Consider the following 19,040-nt stretch of genomic DNA (forward strand, 5'->3'; position numbering starts at 1 on the left):
GAAGGGACCTGAGGAAGTAAGGAATTTCTGGAAGGTGATCATCAGGTAGTTAGGTAATGGGGGGGGGGGGGGGGGGGAGGATCACGGTTGGATGGTGGTATGAACTCAGAGAGGCGGGGTTCAATGTTGCAACAATGTTTTGGTTGGAGGGATTGTCTCTGACAAGTCAATCATGGTTAAATTTGGGTGTATGGCTCAAGGTGAGGCCTTTGGATAGCACTGAAACTTCCATGGGGCTGAGGGTTTTGGTGGAAAGGTTAACAACAGTGTTATGGGAAAGTTTCAGCTTTTTGAGCCAAGATATTCAACCACTTGACAGAGAGAGAACAAAATACAAATAAAAACTTCTGTAAATTCTTTTTTTCTGTTATATTAACACCTGGATTATCTGCTCATCTACTCTGGACAATAATCTTGTTTGCTCTACTGCTTTCCTACTTCTTGCAATGTGAAGATATGTCCGATTCTGAGAGTTAGGGCTTGGAAATTTCAGTATTAATCTGAAATGAATTTTTGAAATAATAGACAACCTAAATCATTATAGCTGGAGTGACCAAACTCTAGTTTATTACAACCTGAGTACACACAAAATGTAACCATAACCATGACATTGAACTTCTAAGTTAAAACAAAAAGAGTTGAGGTATAATGTATTACCAGTGAAACAAAAAGATTTGCTCGGCAAATTTCGCACTCGTAATCCCCATCTTCTTCTCTTGCAGGTCGATACTTCTTCTTTTCAGGTAATGGCAGCCTCTCTGATGTCTTAAGACCAAGATTAAAAAGCTGCTTTCGCTGATCCAGTTCTCTCTCCCTGACTTTCAGTATCATTGGCAGCACCTGAACAACAGAATTTTCATTAAGCCACAGAAATCATCAACTCTAAACAAATGTAAGACAGAATTTTGACCCTGTGATGGAGAAACAGTTGTGGGGAAGATACATAAATAAATGTGGAGTACAGCGACGGACACCAGCATGGTGTACTCGTATGCAATCAGTTTATGAGCCATCAGAGGAAGCCTTCCTGACTACCCCAGATCCTGAATCTCGACTGGTTCAGGTCCAATGATGATATTTTCATAATATGAACTCGTGGTCAGAACACTACACTCATTCCTCAACAGTCTCAACATTTTCTGTCCTGTACATTTCATCTGGCCATCATGAGCCCAATACGCCACTGTTCTATGTTCATAGAAACCTCTGTTCATATGAAGCCCACCAACCATCAGCAGTACCTCTACAATAACTGTCACCCCTTCCACATTAAAAATGTTCCTTCCATACAGTTTGGTAACTCCTTGGCAGTCCACCAGCAGAGATGAGCAACATGTTGCCCAGTATGCTGAAAATCTTCCTAAGGCTTTCACAGATAGGCATTACCTCCCAAATTGAGTCCACAACGACTTTTCTCATGAGACATCCACAAATGCCATTTATTCTCAAACTATCCTCATGAAGCAGGTGTAGAGGAGCATTCCCTTCATTACTCAGTGACGCCCTTAATTGGAATAACTGCAATATGTATTCCACTGGAATTTCCACCCCTCTCAAAGCAGTATTCATCTGCTCACCCAATCTACAAAGTATCCTGTTTTATTCTTACTCCTTGCATATCCCCAATCCCTTGTCACATGGGTTAACATTTGAGGAAGACCCTGGTGAAAGACCTGAGCTATGGACTCACGCAACATACAGCACCGTCGCAGGCAGTGTCATCTGTGAAAGTAGTCCAACCACATATCAACTCTGCAGAAAATTTTGAACAGCCTTTTATGTGGGCATGACCATATCCAAATGAACTGAAAACTATCTCCACCCAAATGAAAAGAAACTGAAAAACTGTAGTCACAGTACAGATGACCACCCAGTGACAGACATGCTTATGAGCATGACATGCTCAACTTCAATGGCTATTTCACAAAGACAATAGGACAGCATGTGACAATCATTTGTTAGCAAAAGAAGTCATTGTTATAGATGGCAGTGATATCACTTAACAAGATAAAGAAATGAAAAACTTGGAATAAAGGGATACACGAGGGAATGCTGATGGTGACAGAAGAATGAATGGAGCAGCAACAAATTAAATAAATGGCTCTTCTTCTTCTGTTATTTCAAGCTTTTGCCCTTTTTTCATGATGGCTGTCCGGCTAACACTCATTTACACTTCAGTGTTTACTCTGTCATTCTTTTATTTCTTGACTTGTTGGGTGGTCTTTCTGGCACCTGTTAACTTGACAGAATTTTTAAAACTCATTTGCTGCTGGGATGTCATTCTGATCTACCTTTTGCCTTGTTCAAATGTATTCACTTTTAGTCTGGAGCCCTGTTGATATCCTACCCAGCTTACAAATCAAACCATTCTCAAAACTTTTCCCTCTGTTTAAGCATTTCAAAGTCTTGGACTCCATAGCTCTCCTACAGTAACAATTACAAACAAAAATATATAAGACTGTGCTTCTGGGTGATATGCCAAATTGTTGTTTCCATTTGTTGCTACCCAGCTATCATTTTCAGGAGCTGTGACTTTTGCCTGCCTGGACTCCACCGGACTGAAAATTACTCTTGGTCTCATGCAGCTATTTATAGCAGGGACTGTGTCCCGAAACCCATTACACTCCATGATACTCTTTTGTTTCTCATATTTTGCCTTGATATTCAGTGAAACGGAAATTCTTTCAACATTTTCCAACTCTGGTGGCTGATTTTCCAACTCTGGTGGGTGTTATGGCCAGTGAGATTTTAAAAATTGAGTTCCAGGCCCCATGCATTGTTTGAATTGAACCCTCCACTCCTCTTTTATTAGGTTTTCTGGCATCTTTATTTTGACAGACTCCTCAATTTTGCTGTTCGACAAGTTTGCCGTTTGTACCATGATATTGGTCTTTCCATATTTCATTTCATCATTATATTTGAGGCATGGCTCAGCGGCAGTCGATATGCTTTGTTGTTTAATCAGGTGTGTTACTGATGTTCCTTGCATTTCACATAACAACAATGTGAGCTCTGACAAATGAGTATCAAAACTGAGAGTTAGCATCAGGAATTGAACTCAGCTATACATTGTGGTGTGAGACAAACAACATTTCACAGTCTGGTTGGGGTCCAGGCAGTGAGTACACATAACAGCAAAACACACACCACCTGAAAAAGATGGCTGGGTCAGTTGTCAAAATATTGTGCAGGAAATGGAAACAACTAGACAGATCACCCAGAAGCACAATATTAATCAGCCATGCCAAGAAAACCTGAGACATCAAAAAATATATACAACCAACAATGTAATTAAAAGGAAAAATTAATGTTCAAGGTCAGGTTCTCCAGCTACTCGATTACTTCATGACCCGCCTGATGCAGTTCTTCCAAGGTTTTCACGAAAGCATGCAAAAGAGTGTCCCGAAGGATATGTGATACTGCCTGCATCACCTTCCTGCAATCATACCTGGCAGAGTTTTGCAATGCCCAGATGTGGAAAGAAGAGGCAGTTCTTCCTGCGCCACAAAAGATGTGGCCATATTTGCACTGGATGGCACAAAAGCAAGAATTTGGCACCCGTGTTTTGACTCACAAGATGCTGTACTGGAGTGAATATAACTACTCTGATTTCTAGGCAGTCTCAGAATTAAAATTGTAGGCTAAAAGTCTCTTGGTGGTTCTATAGTCCAGTTGATGAGATTTCAGTTGAACTGCAGAACCTCAACTGCTTAGCACCGTGATGCACCAGAAAAAACTTGTTTGTCAGGTTTTGTGTATGTATCAGTCTATTGTAATCTGGTAAGTACATTTATTTTTGCTGACTGACAATTAACTTAAAGCAGAAATAGATGATCTTGTACATCTAAAAGAATTTTTAAAATTAAAGTGTCAGTACTTTCTGCTCTAACATCTTCGACATTCTTGAAACGTTTAAGACCTTTTGACTTGCATGAAACTACAATTACATGGTGCTAAGAACAAATTATTAAGTATGTGATGTATAATTAAATGCTCACCTGTTTTAAAACCTCCAAGTTGGACCGTGTGTCAGTTGCAATACTGAAGAGCAATCTCTCCAAAGAAAACATGGAAGGCTCACAGCTTTCTTGAATATCCTGTATGAGAGACAGATTAATAACAACTTTTCCTTAACATTTACTCAGTTAGTGACAAAATATCATTAGCTACAGCATTGTAACATGTATATTACTGAGGTGTTGCCGAGTGAATTATTTAGAAAACTCTCCGATTACTCGGCCTTGGATAGATATTTATTTATCCCAATCACACAGAAAACAGCAAAAGGAATGACCTCTGTAGTGTAAAAATAAATTTTACATGTTTTTCGAAGTATAAATGCAGTAAACACATAATCTTTTAAAAAATCCTTATATAGTACAGCACACTATACACTGACGAGCCAAATCATTATAACCACCTGCTTAATAGCTTGTTTGTCCATTTCTGGAACGAAATACATCACTGATTATGTGTGTCTCAGATATGACAGTTTGTTGGCAGGTTTGTGGAGGTATGTGGCATTAGATGTCTACACACAGTTCATGTAACTGGCGTAAATAACAGATTGCTGATTTGTGTATGCAGTGATGGCACCTAATAGAGACCAGATGAGTTCCATTGGATTTACAGCAAGTGAATTTGGTCATCGAGACATCAATGTGAGTTCACTATAATGCTCTTCAAACCGCTGTAGCTCAGTTCTGGCCCTGTCAGCATGTCTTTGATTACCACCACAGTTCCCATGCAAGTGGAGGAGAATGTCTCCCATAGCATATTACTGCTCCCACCAGCTTGTATCACTGGCGTGCTGGACGTTTCATGCTGCCGTTCACCTCGATGATGGGTTTTGTGAAGACAGCCGGTGACCTAATATACCAAAAATGTGTTTCACCCAAAGAGCCAACACATTTCCACTGATCAACAGTCAAATCCTGATGGTCCCATGGCAATCGTAATTGAAAGTGTCATTGGGTCAACAAGTGAACACGTATGGGTGGTCTGCTGCAGAGCTCCATGTTCAACAATGTACAATGAATGGTGTGCTCCGAAACACTTGTGCATGCACCAGCATTGTGCTCTTTTAGCAGAGATTCCACAGATCACCATCTATCCTACTTTACAGAGTCGACGAGCTCCGAATGCGTTCTGTGAAGAGTCGTGGACATCCAGCCATTTAGCACCTAGTTGTGGTTTCACTGTCCTTCTACCTTTCTCTTTAGGTGCTCAGGATACTGGCATTTGAACATTTAATCAGCTTCACCACTTTTGAGATATTCATTCACCTTCTCTGCTTATTAATCTGCCCTTTGTCAAAATAACTTATCTCAATGGATTTCCCCATTTGCTGCCTATATCTTCACTACGGTGATCTCCAATCCGTGTCTGCTCCACTTACATACTTTTGTTACCACGCCACGTGCCCAAAATGCCACCAGACTGCATCCAACATCACAGTTGGCAGTGGTCATATTGTTTAGGCTTGTTAGTGTACATCAACTCAACAGCACTTAATATACTGCACCTGTGATTTAATGATCATGATCTAGAATGTAAGTCTCATTGGAAATTGCTGTCTCCTAAGGTCAAAAGAGAGAGCCTTTGGAATGAGTAGTATCAGTGGAATAAAGGTTATTCGACTCTCTTCCTTTCCTTTTTCAGATTGTCAGTTCAGTTCAAATGCACTGCAATCACCTACACATACTGCCATGTGCCAATACATAGTTTTGACAGGTCAAGTTTCTGTATTAAAAGAACTGGAGATCTCACTTAAAGTTAAGAGTGGTATGGTGAACTGGGCTGGATCATGTGAGTGTAGGAATTTCTCTTGGAAATTGATGACCCCATCAGAATTTCCAAAGGTATAGTAGGCCATATGTACACTGATGGAAAAAAAATCACAACACCAAAAAATATTTAATGTAGAGTAATGAAATTTCAGGAATACCTTTATCTAGGTAACGTATTTAAGTGATTAACATTTACAAGATCACAGGTTAATGTAAGTGTGAGATAAACCAGTGCAAATGTGAAATGCTGGCACATATGTTGAATGCAAGCATACAAATGTACATGCATTGTATTGTACACGTGCCAGTTGTCAGTTTGTCAGATGTAGTTCCATGCCTGTTGCACTTGGTCGGTCAATACAGGGACAGTTGATACTGTTTGTGGATGAAGCTGGAATTGTCATCCAAAGATGTCCCATATGTGCTCGACTGGAGACAGATCGGGTGATTGAGTAGACCAAGGTGGTATGTCGACATTATGTATAGCATGTTAGGTTACAACAGTGGTGTGTGAGTGAACTTTAACCTGTTGGAAAATACCTACTCGAATGCTGTTCATGAATGGCAGCATAACAGGTCGAATCACCAGCATGATGTACAAACTTGCAGTCAGGGTGCATGAGATAACCATAAGTGCTCCTGTCGTCATACGAAATTGCACCCTATACCATAACTCCAGGTGTAGGTCCAGTGTGTCTAGCATACAGACAGGTTGATTGCTGGCCCTCAACTGGCCTCCTCCTAACCAACATATGGCCACCACTGGCACCAAGGTTGAATCATCTTTAATCAGAAAATACAAAAGTCCTCCATCCAGCCCTTCAATGAGATCTTGTTTGACGCCATTAAAGTCGCAAACAGCAGTGGTTTGGGGCCAGTGGAGTGTATGCTACAGTGCATCTGGCTTGGAGCTGTCCTTGAAGTAACGGATGTGTAACAGCTCGTTCTGTCACTGTAGTGCCATCTGCTGCTCAAATTGCTGCTGCAGATGTAGTACGATGCTCCAGAGCCATATACCAAACAAGGTGGTCTTCCCTCTCACAAGGGAACCTCCCCATCGCACCCCCCTCAGATTTAGTTATAAGTTGGCACAGTGGATAGGCCTTGAAAAACTGAACACAGATCAATCGAGAAAACAGGAAGAAGTTTTGTGGAACTATGAAAAAATAAGCAAAATATACAAACTGAGTAGTCCATGTGCAAGATAGGCAACATCAAGGAGAGTGTGGGCTCAGGAGCGCCGTGGTCCCATGGTTAGCGTGAGTGGCTGAGGAACGAGAGGTCCTTGGTTCAAGTCTTCCCTCGAGTGAAAAGTTTACTTTTTTTATTTTCGCAAAGTTATGATCTGTCCGTTCGTTCATTGATATCTCTGTTCACTATAATAACTTCAGTGTCTGTGTTTTGGGACCGCAACGCAAAACCTTGCGATTAGTAGACGAAAGGACGTGCCTCTCCAATGGGAACCGAAAACATTTGATCGCAAGGTCATAGGTCAACCGATTCCTCCACAGGAAAACGCGTCTGATATATTCTATACGACACTGGTGACGGCATGTGCGTCACATGACAGGAATATGTTGTCGACCCACCTAACGTGTACACTTGGCGAATGGGTAAAAAGATCCTTCTACCTTGCCCGATTTAGGTTTTCTTGTGGATGTGATAATCACTCCCAAAAAGTGATGAAAACATAAGAGTTTGTCACATAAACTGAAAATAAAAAATTAAACTTTTCACTCGAGGCAAGACTTGAACCAAGTACCTCTCGTTCCGCAGCTGCTCACGCTAACCACGGGACCACGGCGCTCCTGAGCTCACATCGTCCTTGATGTTGCCTATCATGCACATGGACTACTCAGTTTGTATATTTTGCTTATTTTTTCATAGTTCCACACAACTTCTTCCTGTTTTCTCGATTGATCTGTGTTCAGTTTTTCAAGGCCTATCCACTGTGCCAACTTACAACTAAATCTGAGGGGGGTGCGATGGAGAGGTTCCCTTGTCAGTAGTGCCACATGGCTGTCTGGAGCCCAATTTTCTTGCAACCGTACATTCTCGTGACCCCCACTGTATGTCATCATGTACGACGACTACATTCCTGCAGAGTCTTTCTGCAGTATCACAAAAGGAACCTCCAGCTCCTTGTAGGACTATTAAACAACCTCATTCAACTCACTGGTGGTTGATAATGACTTCTTCGTTGTCTTAAAGGCACTCTTGACTAACATCAACTTAAAACGTTCATTCTCATTCTGTTACAGCATGTATTAAAAGAAAACCTGATTTGCATCCTCGTAATGGTGCTACTAGCGCCACTCTTATAGGAGACTGGTGCGATATTTGAATAAACATCAACCTTCAGGTGTAGAAACATGCCTACCAACCTTTTTTCCCCATCAATGTGTATGAAGTTTGGTTTGAATTACACATGTGTTCCAGATGTATGCTTACATGTCAGCCCTTCCTTCTCCTACCACCACTCCCATCCCTGGAAGTGCTATAGGTGACCTACATCCAAGAAATTAATCCCCTCCCCCTAGATAGTATATCATGCGTTCAATGTTTGTCACTTGTTTTCAATTATTTTTACATGTCACCTCTCCACCTATTTATAAAACTTACTTTTACATTTTGTTCTCTCTCAAAAGTACTACCTAAAAAGGAAAAACATACTTACCTTAAAAACCTGCTCAGCAGTGTCAAGCCAATGTGGCTGAGCAAAATAGACACTCTCAGAAACCAGGTATCCTGTGCAAATGCTTGAAGTGAAGGCTCGTGGGAAGACAATGATGAACTGGCCTGGCTCTTGGACAGTATGGCAGAGAGAGACACCGTGTTGCACGAGCATTGGGGGCGGCACCATGGCAGTGTCAGAAGGCAACCAGATGGTGCGATTGCGGCAATAACGTGGCACCAGTTTCCCGAGAGCGTTCCTGAATGCTGTACTGTAGGTGTCGGGTATGCCATACCTGCAAGAAAAGTTGAGCTTCAGTGTAAATTGTCTGAACAACAGAAACGGAAAAAATTATAGACGTATGTCCTTCAAAGTTACCTAATTGTAGTACAATATACAACCTGTAAACTTTTACCTGCAATGCAACACTTCTAGTTGTGGTGCACCGGCAATAAACTCTTGTGTACTTAACTACTGATCTACATCTTCATCTGTATGGAATGTGGCAGAGGGTAGATAGTCTACCAATATTAATTCAGAGTGTATATGCGAACAAGGAAAAAAAATTCCTTGATTTTTCCCAGATTTCCCGGTTAAAAATACACTTTCTCCCGGGTGAAACACACTTTTTCCGTGTTAAGTGACAGTATATTTTCCTGCGGAACTGCAAAACTTATCAACCCTTTGAATGGTTAAGGTTTTATACAAGAGTGTAGAATTTCCTGGTACTTTAGAAAATGAAACTCAGGGAAAAAGACACGTTTTGGAAATATCTTTGATGTGCACCAACCTGTACACTGCGTATTTTCATATTATGAAAGTATACATTGGGATTCCAACAAACACCGCATATTGCTTTCTGAATCATTGAAATTAATGCACTTTTGTAAGCCAGTCATAGCTCATGTCAAGTGATCTTGACAGTCAATGACAGTGGATATTCAGAGCATAGGACACGTGATGTAGTCAGCCAACAGCAACATCACTGTTACATAACACGAACACACAAACAGGGAAAGTTAATAGTTTAAATTAATATACATAATGTTGCTACACATATAATATTGGTCTCTATGGTTAATAAGCTGCAAGAGAAGCTAAGCTTTCACATATAATGTTGATTTTTTTTTTGCCCATGTTACACTTTAAGATATATCACACAAATGTGGCAGTAAAATTTTTAATAATGACATAAATGTCTGATCTTCAGGGTTTGACATTCTTCTAAATGGCTCATCATCAAAGAGTTGATTTTTAAATGAGAATCAAACGCTCTGTGATTTAAGAAATTCATGGTACATTCTCGCACATAGTTCAACTTACGTAAAAGGATACTTACTTTGAAAGTAACACTTTTCAAACCACCATTCGCAATATTTTCCCGCAACTTATTAGAAATAGGTTCATTTCAGCAGCTGCCAGAGAGCACAGGTAACAGGCAACATCATGCTTGCGCAGCTATCATGACTTAGAAAGCCCGTATGTACGTACATGTAAAACATTAAAGATCATACATTATGTCATAAAAGAAACAAGACATCAGAGGATACTCCAAGAGCGCCGTAATTTCATGACCCTTACTAAAATGTGCACATTTAAAGTGCATACTCAAAGTGCACCTTTGTATGTCCAGATTCCCAATGAAGTAGACTTCGACCTGATATTAAGCTTTTCAGTGTGGTTTTCGGGGTGTAAATTTTCTTGGAGCACCAGTACTGTATTATATCATGTTTGGTTCTTTATTATCACATAATGCCGTATGTGCTAGAAGATGAAAATGTGCACTTGAAATGCAGTGAACAGTTGAAACCAGCCAGTGGAATTAAACATTTCTTTCAAATACATTGACTGCCTCTGGGGAAAAGGTTAATAAAAGTCAAATTTCTTTAGCAAACACACAAAAATAACTTCATTGTTCTGCAAGGCGATTAATGCTTGACTGTCAGAAAGGTGGAAATAAAATAAAATCTGAAACTAATAACATATTTTAGCCTTCCGTAATTATGTGAATGTATTTCAATTAAATTGATAGCTCCCGGCCTCAGATATCAGTTTTGTTTTCATTTGACGTGAGAATAAATGAAGGGGAAACAAGCAAAATCACTAAATGTAAACACAGGTCACATGGAGACTATCCACTATAACTCAGACTGCTCTGCATATCAGCCCGGGATCTACCGATATTTGCGAATTGGGTCAGTACTACAAGAAAATCAAATTTTCAAAAATATGTTCACATCGTAGCGCACATCTTTATGAAAAGTCTGAAACATAAAACGTACGTGTTCGAGGAAATGTAAGAATGTTATTTGCTCTTAAGTGTGCCGAAGTGCAGTGCCACGCCTCTTCATACAGCATTGTTCTATCGCACATTGCTGTATTTTACTCTGCAGAATTGAAACAAGTATATTTTGTAATGGATGCCATCAGACTATATTCAGGACAGTGGGAATTGAAATGTCCTGTGGTGCCTCTCCTGCTTCCAGTTGACTGGTTTGACAACCTGCCCCTCTTTAAAAAAAATCTTGCAATTAATAGCAGATGGGATTATTTGTAATTGGGATAGCAAGAACTCAGACAAGAGACAAGCAAGAAAGTAAAGAAAGTACACATTTCTTCAATCCTTAGCTCCTAGCATTTTTTCCTCTCTAATCTTGCTACAGCTTTACATGATGTGCTTTCCTTTCTGCGAAAGAATCTATTACCTCATCAAAGTTCATCAAACGTTTTGCTACATGAAAAATCGAAATGTCGTTATCTAATACTGAAAAAGCTGTTAATACAAATAATACCCAAGAACGGTGTGGTTCCTCGATCTGATTACATCTATTTCGTCACTGCCTGCTAGATAAAACAAAATAGGCCTTTCTAATACTGCAGCAATTTTTTAACACACACCAAATAAACAAGACTGTTTTGGCGCAAATGGTCATTTTTATAACACGAAGTTCATGAAGTACCAATATCAAATGCCTATTAGGCCTACTACAACAAAAAAGCTGCATGTTAGGAAATAGTTTCACATTTCATTCATACACACCAGTTTCTCAAGCATGAGATCGAAAAGTAGTATTTTTATATAAATTTGGAATCATCTTATTCTTCCATAATTTGTGTGATACCTTCGTTTCTTCTCCTTCCTCGTTCTAACAAACAATCTTGTCATCACCAATTCTGTAGATATTCCTGCCATTGTCAAAATTTGTTCGCCGATTACCTTCACTAACGCTGCCAGAATCAGCAGTTTAATTAACCCGCGATTATTCTCCGTTTATGCGTTGTTACATGTTCATACAACACGTTTTCCGCATTACTTCCAGAATAGAACTTAAGCAGTTGCTAGCTGGGGACTGTACAACTGGTCCTTACTAGAATGAGATTTTCACTCTGCAGCGGAGTGTGCGCTGATATGAAACTTCCTGGCAGATTAAAACTGTGTCCCAGACCAAGGCTCGAACTCAGGACCTTTGCCTTTCGTGGGCAAGTGCTCTACCATCTGAGCTACCCAAGCATGACTCACAACCCATCCTCACAGGTCCTGCACACAGTGGTCCTTACTAGTGTAGCGATCTGGCCAAAAATTTTCTGGCAAAATTTCATTTTCTTGGATACATCGAGAAGATAATACATAATTTTTCTCGCCTGTTATACCTGTTAGTCATTTATTTCCACTCTGGTAGTCTGAATCTATAGATTTCACTAGTAATTATAACAACATTGATCTTTCGCAAACCAAATGAACCACATAATCAGACAGCGATTGGCATTCATCCATTCGCCTTTACTTCGCTCTGCTTGTATGGACCCGTGGTCGCCTTAACTGTTTGGCTATCTGAGCACACTTCCCATCCAAACCAAATTCCCAAACCCTCATACACTATTTCCTTAGTGATCCACTGTCCACAATCCTCATTGCTCGCAGCACTTAGCATGATTCCTACAAGAGGTCGGACCTGGGTGCATTCGCTTAAGGTATCATGTAATGCCATCAAGGCATTTATATTATAATTATTATAATTATATGTGTGGTCTCTCTTCTTTCTTCCATGTCCAAAAGATCAGACACCACACATATAGTAGTCATACTAGTGATTAAAAAATAATAACAGCCATATTAATGATTAAAAAATTAGGCAATTCACAGTTCTCATAACTAACTAAACATTATGATTGTTTAATATATCTATTTGTTTGTAAATAACATATTTCCTTCAGTAATCTAAAAGCTTGCCAAATTTTATGTTTATATGGTGAAGTACAAAGCTGTAAGCACACGATTTCTTTAACTGAGAAACCACCCGAAGCAGTTTTCACTACAAACACAAAATGATACACAACTTAATTTGTAAGAATCATTAATTTACCAAATCTTGCTTGCGCCTGTGTGAAGGTATTCAATCCAAGGGAGACCATGAGGATCTCTGTACCAACAGCATGTTGCGAATAACATTCCCACATGGAGGGTTGGCACTGTCACGCCTGAAAAAAAAAATTGAGCTTAGTATGGCTTACTGTAATCAGTATTTAAAGTGGTGTCCTAATTAACCTGACACTTTAATTTTTATTTTTTATTGAACTTTGCCATTTGTCTTGGTCTCACATTGAACTTCTGCCCGAAATATAGAATATCTTGTCTCAAATGTTCTACAAAAATAATATTTGAAAATAAAAATTAGCTGTTAGCTATTAGGTGCACATTTTTCTAACACCGACGGGAAGCTCCAGTATACCTTACTGGATTACCACACTTGGGGGGAGAGAATGTTAAGTTACTTTCTAAAAGTAATATCAGTACAGAACTTTGAGAAATGATCATGCAGCTAAAGGTGTGTTTAACACACTAGGGAGCAGCTCATCTTGCTCTGGGCATGTGTCTATGTCTGAAGGCCGTAGTGGGTATTGTGGGCACGAAGTGTCCAGTGGTCAGGCATTGCACTAAAGGCATCTACGGTCACTTCTGGTCAGCATACTTCAGAAAGCCAATGCCCTTCAGTACTCGCTGGAAGGACTCATTTACAACAACAACTGTGCTACAAGGACTTTGCAAATAAATGCTCCTAGAATTCTTAGTGATTGTGGTACTGACAAATTCTGGATACAGGCTGGATGCCAGATGGGATGTGAATGGTACAAACTATTATCTGGCTGCTGATCTACTGAGTAAGCCTTGGCAAATGAGTGTTTTTGCACAAACATTTTCATTGTCTTCCAAAATATCTTATATTATTCTATGCTTAGCTGATAAAACTTTCTTGGCCTTATAAAATCTCTTATACTATAGAAAACATAGATTATAAAACATACTTTGGTATCCTTCCTTCTCCCTCTCTATTCAGATATCTTTCTTTGATTCTATCCTCTCTCTTTTGGTGTGTGTGTGTGTGTGTGTGTGTGTGTGTGTGTGTGTGTGTGTGTGTATGTGTGTGTGTAATCCATCTCAAAAAAGAATTTGTCCGAAAGCTAGCGAAATTTTTTGTCTTGTTTCGTCCCTGTCAATGATTCAATGCCTGTACTTTTCAGTGTGTTGTTACCTTCACTAAATAAAATAAATAAATAAACAGAAATATGTTTTGTCAAGACTTTCCGTTGCCATTATAAAAGTATGATTTTGATTCATTCACAAAGTGAACATGTTAACTCAGAAAATGATAGCCTAATTTTCAGTAGATGAAGATTTTTGATGGTGTTCCATTAAGTTTCAGGTGTGCAGCCGCAAGAAATCTCCTTCTTCTTCTAATATTTCGGCTGTGTAACGTTCAGCCATCTTCAGAGTGAGTCGCAAGACTGCCGCTCCAGTGCTCGCTTCGTCCCTTTATACTGTTTTACCGGGCGTGCGGCCACAGATGCAAATGCACCAGAGACGTTGGGCGGCAGAGACGTGCATAATGCGCGAGTTGTATCTATGACTCCGCAGTTGATCTGTGTTGGCATATCGATATATCATTGTGAGCTGCACTGTGACAACGTCTTTGCAAGTTTATTAAGGCAAGTGCCGGATTCCAGGATTTATCAAGATTGAAACCACTATCTCTATTAATTAAATTCGTCGTCAAGTGAATTTCAATTGCCTCCTTCACTATCGAGTCCCAAAAGGATGATGCAGTCTGCTTTTGTCAGAAACAATATGCGATCTGTGAGTCAAAGTTCGGAGAACACTCATTGTCTGGGCAGGATGGTGGCAGCTATTTGCACGTAAATACAGATCGGTGGGCGTCGGCTTCCTACATGTCCCAAAGTGCCATCCTCTCTGTGCCGAAGATGGCTGAACGTTACACAGCCGAAATATTAGAAGAAGAAGGAGATTTCTTGCGGCTGCACACCCGAAACTTAATGGAACAGTCTTTGCGCCGCCAAAACCTGAAGATTCACATTTTTGGTGGTGTTTTCCAAATTTTATTGATCTGTTGCAAACAGATGGGCAGACAGAAAATTGGGTCATACGTTCGCTATTCAATGAAGTATGATGTTACAACGTACTCCTTGACTAAAATGAAATGCAGTGTATCATAAGCAGATTTACTTAAATTGTTAAACTACTCTCGTCTATTCCTTTTTAGCTTTCTATCTAAGGCAATCGTGTGTGGTATCATTATTTTTAATCACCACCAACACCACCACCATCATTATCATCTCTGGTGTCATTATCTTGGATGATAGTGACACCTAACAAATGAGAGGTGAGAAAAGGAGGCCTTGTATTTCTGCAGTGTGTTAACCGTAAGTTAGCCCATGCCAGAGGATGGGGGTTACGAGAGCAAGCTTATAATCTTGGATGTCATAAATATTTGGCTGTTTCTTATATGCTGCAATTTCTAAGGTTGTGATTTGCGTGGGACCAGAGAACTCAACTGTTTTCCCCAGATACACAGTGAATTTCTCTTTCATATTGACATTAGAATTTGAGAATACTCCTTTGTCTCTTGCTTTCATCAAACATTCACTGTTGGCAGCACTACGAATTGTGCTGCCCACTTACCATTCTCCTCCCCACATTTGTCCTAGTCCTTAGCCAAGCTGATCTCAACATTCTCTTTCGGACATCTTCAAAATATAACTGCATATGATCTCAACTTCCAAACATTCATCTTTAAATGTAACATGACCCCTATATTAATCTTTTAAAGAACATAAAAAAGTTGAACGCAGCAGCAATTGTTTAATATGTGAATGTAATATGACCCTGTAGTTTTTGATGGGGAAAAAATCTTGTTTTACAATCAGTTAAAACCTATCAGAATAACTAAACCTAATAACCTAATACCAATCAGAATAACTAAGCAACAAATTCTAGCAATGATACAATTCATAATCACAACTAACTATAATAAATTGGTAAATTCAAACAACACGTTATTTTCTCACTTTGTTTCGGTTATATCCATAATAACTTCATTGTATTTCTCTGATTAAAGTACTCATGACAATCCAGTCGTAAGCAAGAAATAAAATGTAGTTTTATGATACCGAACTTGAATAATCATAAATATACTACTACCTATTTCATAACATTTGACTCCTTCGTTTTGAGCTTCTTATCTGGCTACCTGATGAAAATTTATGTGCTTTATCTCGTTGGAATTGCAGCAATGTTTACTTTTATCTGGTGTACTAATATCACTTTTTAGTTGAAAAGGGGTGACATCTGCAGTAATATTTACAAGAAAGCTCTTTTGTGCATGTTTTGGCGAGTGTCAACCTTGGAGAGACACAGAAGCCAGGTCACAATTATGTTAACAGTATAAAGAGAAACCATTGTCTACTTGAAGGCAGTTTTTGTTGTTTTCTGAATAGTGATTCTGTCTTAATACGAGGGGCGTTTGAAAAGTTTGTGCAAAGCCCGAGAGATGGCACCACTGGCGCATGTCGAGGTCATGTTTAGTTAGTAGCATCTTTGGAAAGAACGGACACTGAGTTTCAGCCATATTGGTCTATTTCTTTGTGTTTGGCATTCGTGTGAATCAAGGAAGTTGAGTGATTGTCAAAAAATGGACGGAAAGAATTTTGTGTGGTGATTAAACATTACTTTACGAAAGGCAAAATGTCTCGGGAGACTAAAGAGAAGCTTGATAAACATTACGGTGTCTCTGCACCTTCAATTAGAACAGTTTATAAGTGGTTTCAAAATTTTCAGAGTAGCCATATGGGCACAAGTGATGGTGAACATTCTGGGCACCCTGTGGAGGTTACGACTCCAGAAATCATTGATAACATGATATGGTGATGGATGACAGAAGAGTTAAGGTGCGTGAGATTGATAGTGCTGTGGGCATCTCGAATGAACGGGTACATAATATTTTGCATAAACATTTGGACATGAGAAAGCTATCCACAAGATGGGTTCTGCGATTGCTCATGCTTGACCAAAAACAGAATTGTGTGAAGTGTTGCAAGGATGGTTTGCAGCTGTTCAGGAAGAATCCGCAGGACTTTAAGCATCACTTCATCACTGTGGATGAAACATGGATACATTACTATACTTCTGAGACCAAACAACAATCTAAACAATGGGTTACCAAGGGAGAATCTGCACAAAAAAAGCCGAAGACCACTCCTTCGGCCGGAAAGGTTATGGCGACTGTCCTTTGGTATTCACAAGGAATAATCCTCATTGACTATCTGGAAAAGGGTAAAACTATTACAGGTGCATATTATTCATCATTATTGGACCATTTGAAAACAGAGCTGCAAGAAAAACGCCAGTGATTGGACTGCAAAGAACTCCTTTTCCATCACGACAATGCACCAGCACACACTTCAGCAGTTGTGGTCGCAAAATTAATGGAAATAGGATTCCAACTCATTTCACATCCACCCTATTCTCCAGACGTGGCTCCCTCGGACTACTATTTGTTCCCCAAATTGAAGAAATGGCGGGTGGGACAAAGATTTTATTCAAACGAGGAGGTGATTGCAGCAACCAATAGCTGTTTTGCAGACTTGGACAATTTCTATTATTCGGAAGGGATCAACAAATTAGAACAATGTTGGATGAAGTGTATAAGTCTAAAAGGAGACTATGTTGAGAAATAAAAAAGGTTTACCCCAAACATGTAAGTAGTTTTTATTTTTGCATGAACTTTTCAAGCACCCCTCTTAAAGGTGGATAGATTTACATAGTTTCCCCTATGGCAACACATTTGAGCAAGATGAGAAGTATAAATGGAAGCTCTGTCATTACCTTTCACAGCTATTGTGTTTTTATGGGCATGTTTAAATCATTAGTTTTTTCATTCTGGGCTCGCAGATGCTATGTTACTGGACCTTTTTTCCATTTCAGTGTTCATTGTTGCAGTATCTACATTGGGGCTTCCTGACAGATATGAAACAATCTTGTTGTCATTTGTTGTCGTGTACTCATATGAGACGGCCTTCATGATATAATTACTTGCCTTGTACTTGTGTGAAATTGTGCATCAGTTAACAAATTGTGAAAAGTCAATGGTATTTTGTGCCTGTGCTTACTTTGAGGATGAAAAAGAACAGATCAAGGAATTCTGTATCTCAGTCAGTACAGAAAAGAGAAGAATGCCTCAATAGTAAGGAAATTACAAGGAAGCGAATTTCGAGAGTATAGAGAGAATAGGTACTGCTAAGATTTTCAACTACAACATGATTTTTGAGCAGTGTTAAAATCAATAGGATAATACTTGTGATTTTTGTAGTATTCGATCTCTCAATCACTTTTCTAGAGAAGCAGTGAGTGGTGGACGGACTAAGTTTTCTCTTACTTGACTACGTCATTTGATATTTTGATTCTATGTATCTTGCAATGTATAATGTAAAAGCCTGAGGAGGTCTCAGAGTCTTTCAATCTTCGTTCAATGCCTATGTTTATTACTGGAAATAATAGCAATTAAAAGCAAAACAAAAAAATGGTTATGCCTTGTATTTAAAGAGAGAGAGAGAGAGAGAGAGAGAGAGAGATAGAGAGAGAGAGAGAGAGTTCTGGTGGGCGAATAAAGTTTGCATTCAGCAAGTTTAAACACAGAGCCATAAGAAAGAAAATTCATAACTTATATGTGGAAAAGCAGTTTCCAGCAGCAGCAGGCATATTGGAAAAGTTCAAGACTGAAGTGGAAGACTTTACTGATATGAGTGAAGATTCTGTGAAGTTTGGAAGGTAGGAGATGAGGAAATGGCAGAAGTACAGCTGTGAGGATGGTTCGTGAGTCACGTTTTAGTAGTCCAGTTGGCAGAGCACTTGCCTGTGAAAGTTAAAGGACCCGAGTTCAAGCCTTGGCCTGACACACAGTTTTAATTTGCCAGGAAATTTCAGCATGGAAATTATGGCAACAGTAATAAATTAAAAATTTAACAATCCCACAGCTCATAATACAAATAGAAAATAGCTGATCTGCTGCCTGTGTCTATGTAATATGCCTTTATCTGCTTGCTGCCCTTGGAAATGGACAACTTAACATGAAAAATTGAGATATCAAACTTCAGCCTTCACCCTTTAGCACTGGCTATTTGTGGTTTCCAGGTACTACTAAGATCCTCGACTACAACATGATTTTTGAGCAGTTTCAAACATTAAAATAAGTGGGAGAATATTGGTGTTTTTTGTATATTCAATC

At 39.4% G+C, this 19,040-nt stretch overlaps 1 protein-coding gene across 1 annotated transcript in view; it reads right to left on the reverse strand.

Moving 5' to 3' along the window:
- Positions 1-19,040, reverse strand: part of LOC126480718 (uncharacterized) — a 180,692-nt gene that overhangs the window by 27,032 nt on the left and 134,620 nt on the right. The window contains exons 17-20 of the mRNA XM_050103973.1: positions 12,828-12,942; positions 8,467-8,758; positions 3,999-4,097; positions 658-840 (exon numbers count right to left, since the gene is read on the reverse strand). Coding sequence (XP_049959930.1) covers positions 658-840; positions 3,999-4,097; positions 8,467-8,758; positions 12,828-12,942 — 689 coding nt within the window. The remainder of the gene's footprint in view (positions 1-657; positions 841-3,998; positions 4,098-8,466; positions 8,759-12,827; positions 12,943-19,040) is intronic.

The sequence above is a fragment of the Schistocerca serialis genome, chromosome 5 (assembly GCF_023864345.2).
Source record: "Schistocerca serialis cubense isolate TAMUIC-IGC-003099 chromosome 5, iqSchSeri2.2, whole genome shotgun sequence".
In the NCBI taxonomy this organism is placed as follows: domain Eukaryota; kingdom Metazoa; phylum Arthropoda; class Insecta; order Orthoptera; family Acrididae; genus Schistocerca; species Schistocerca serialis.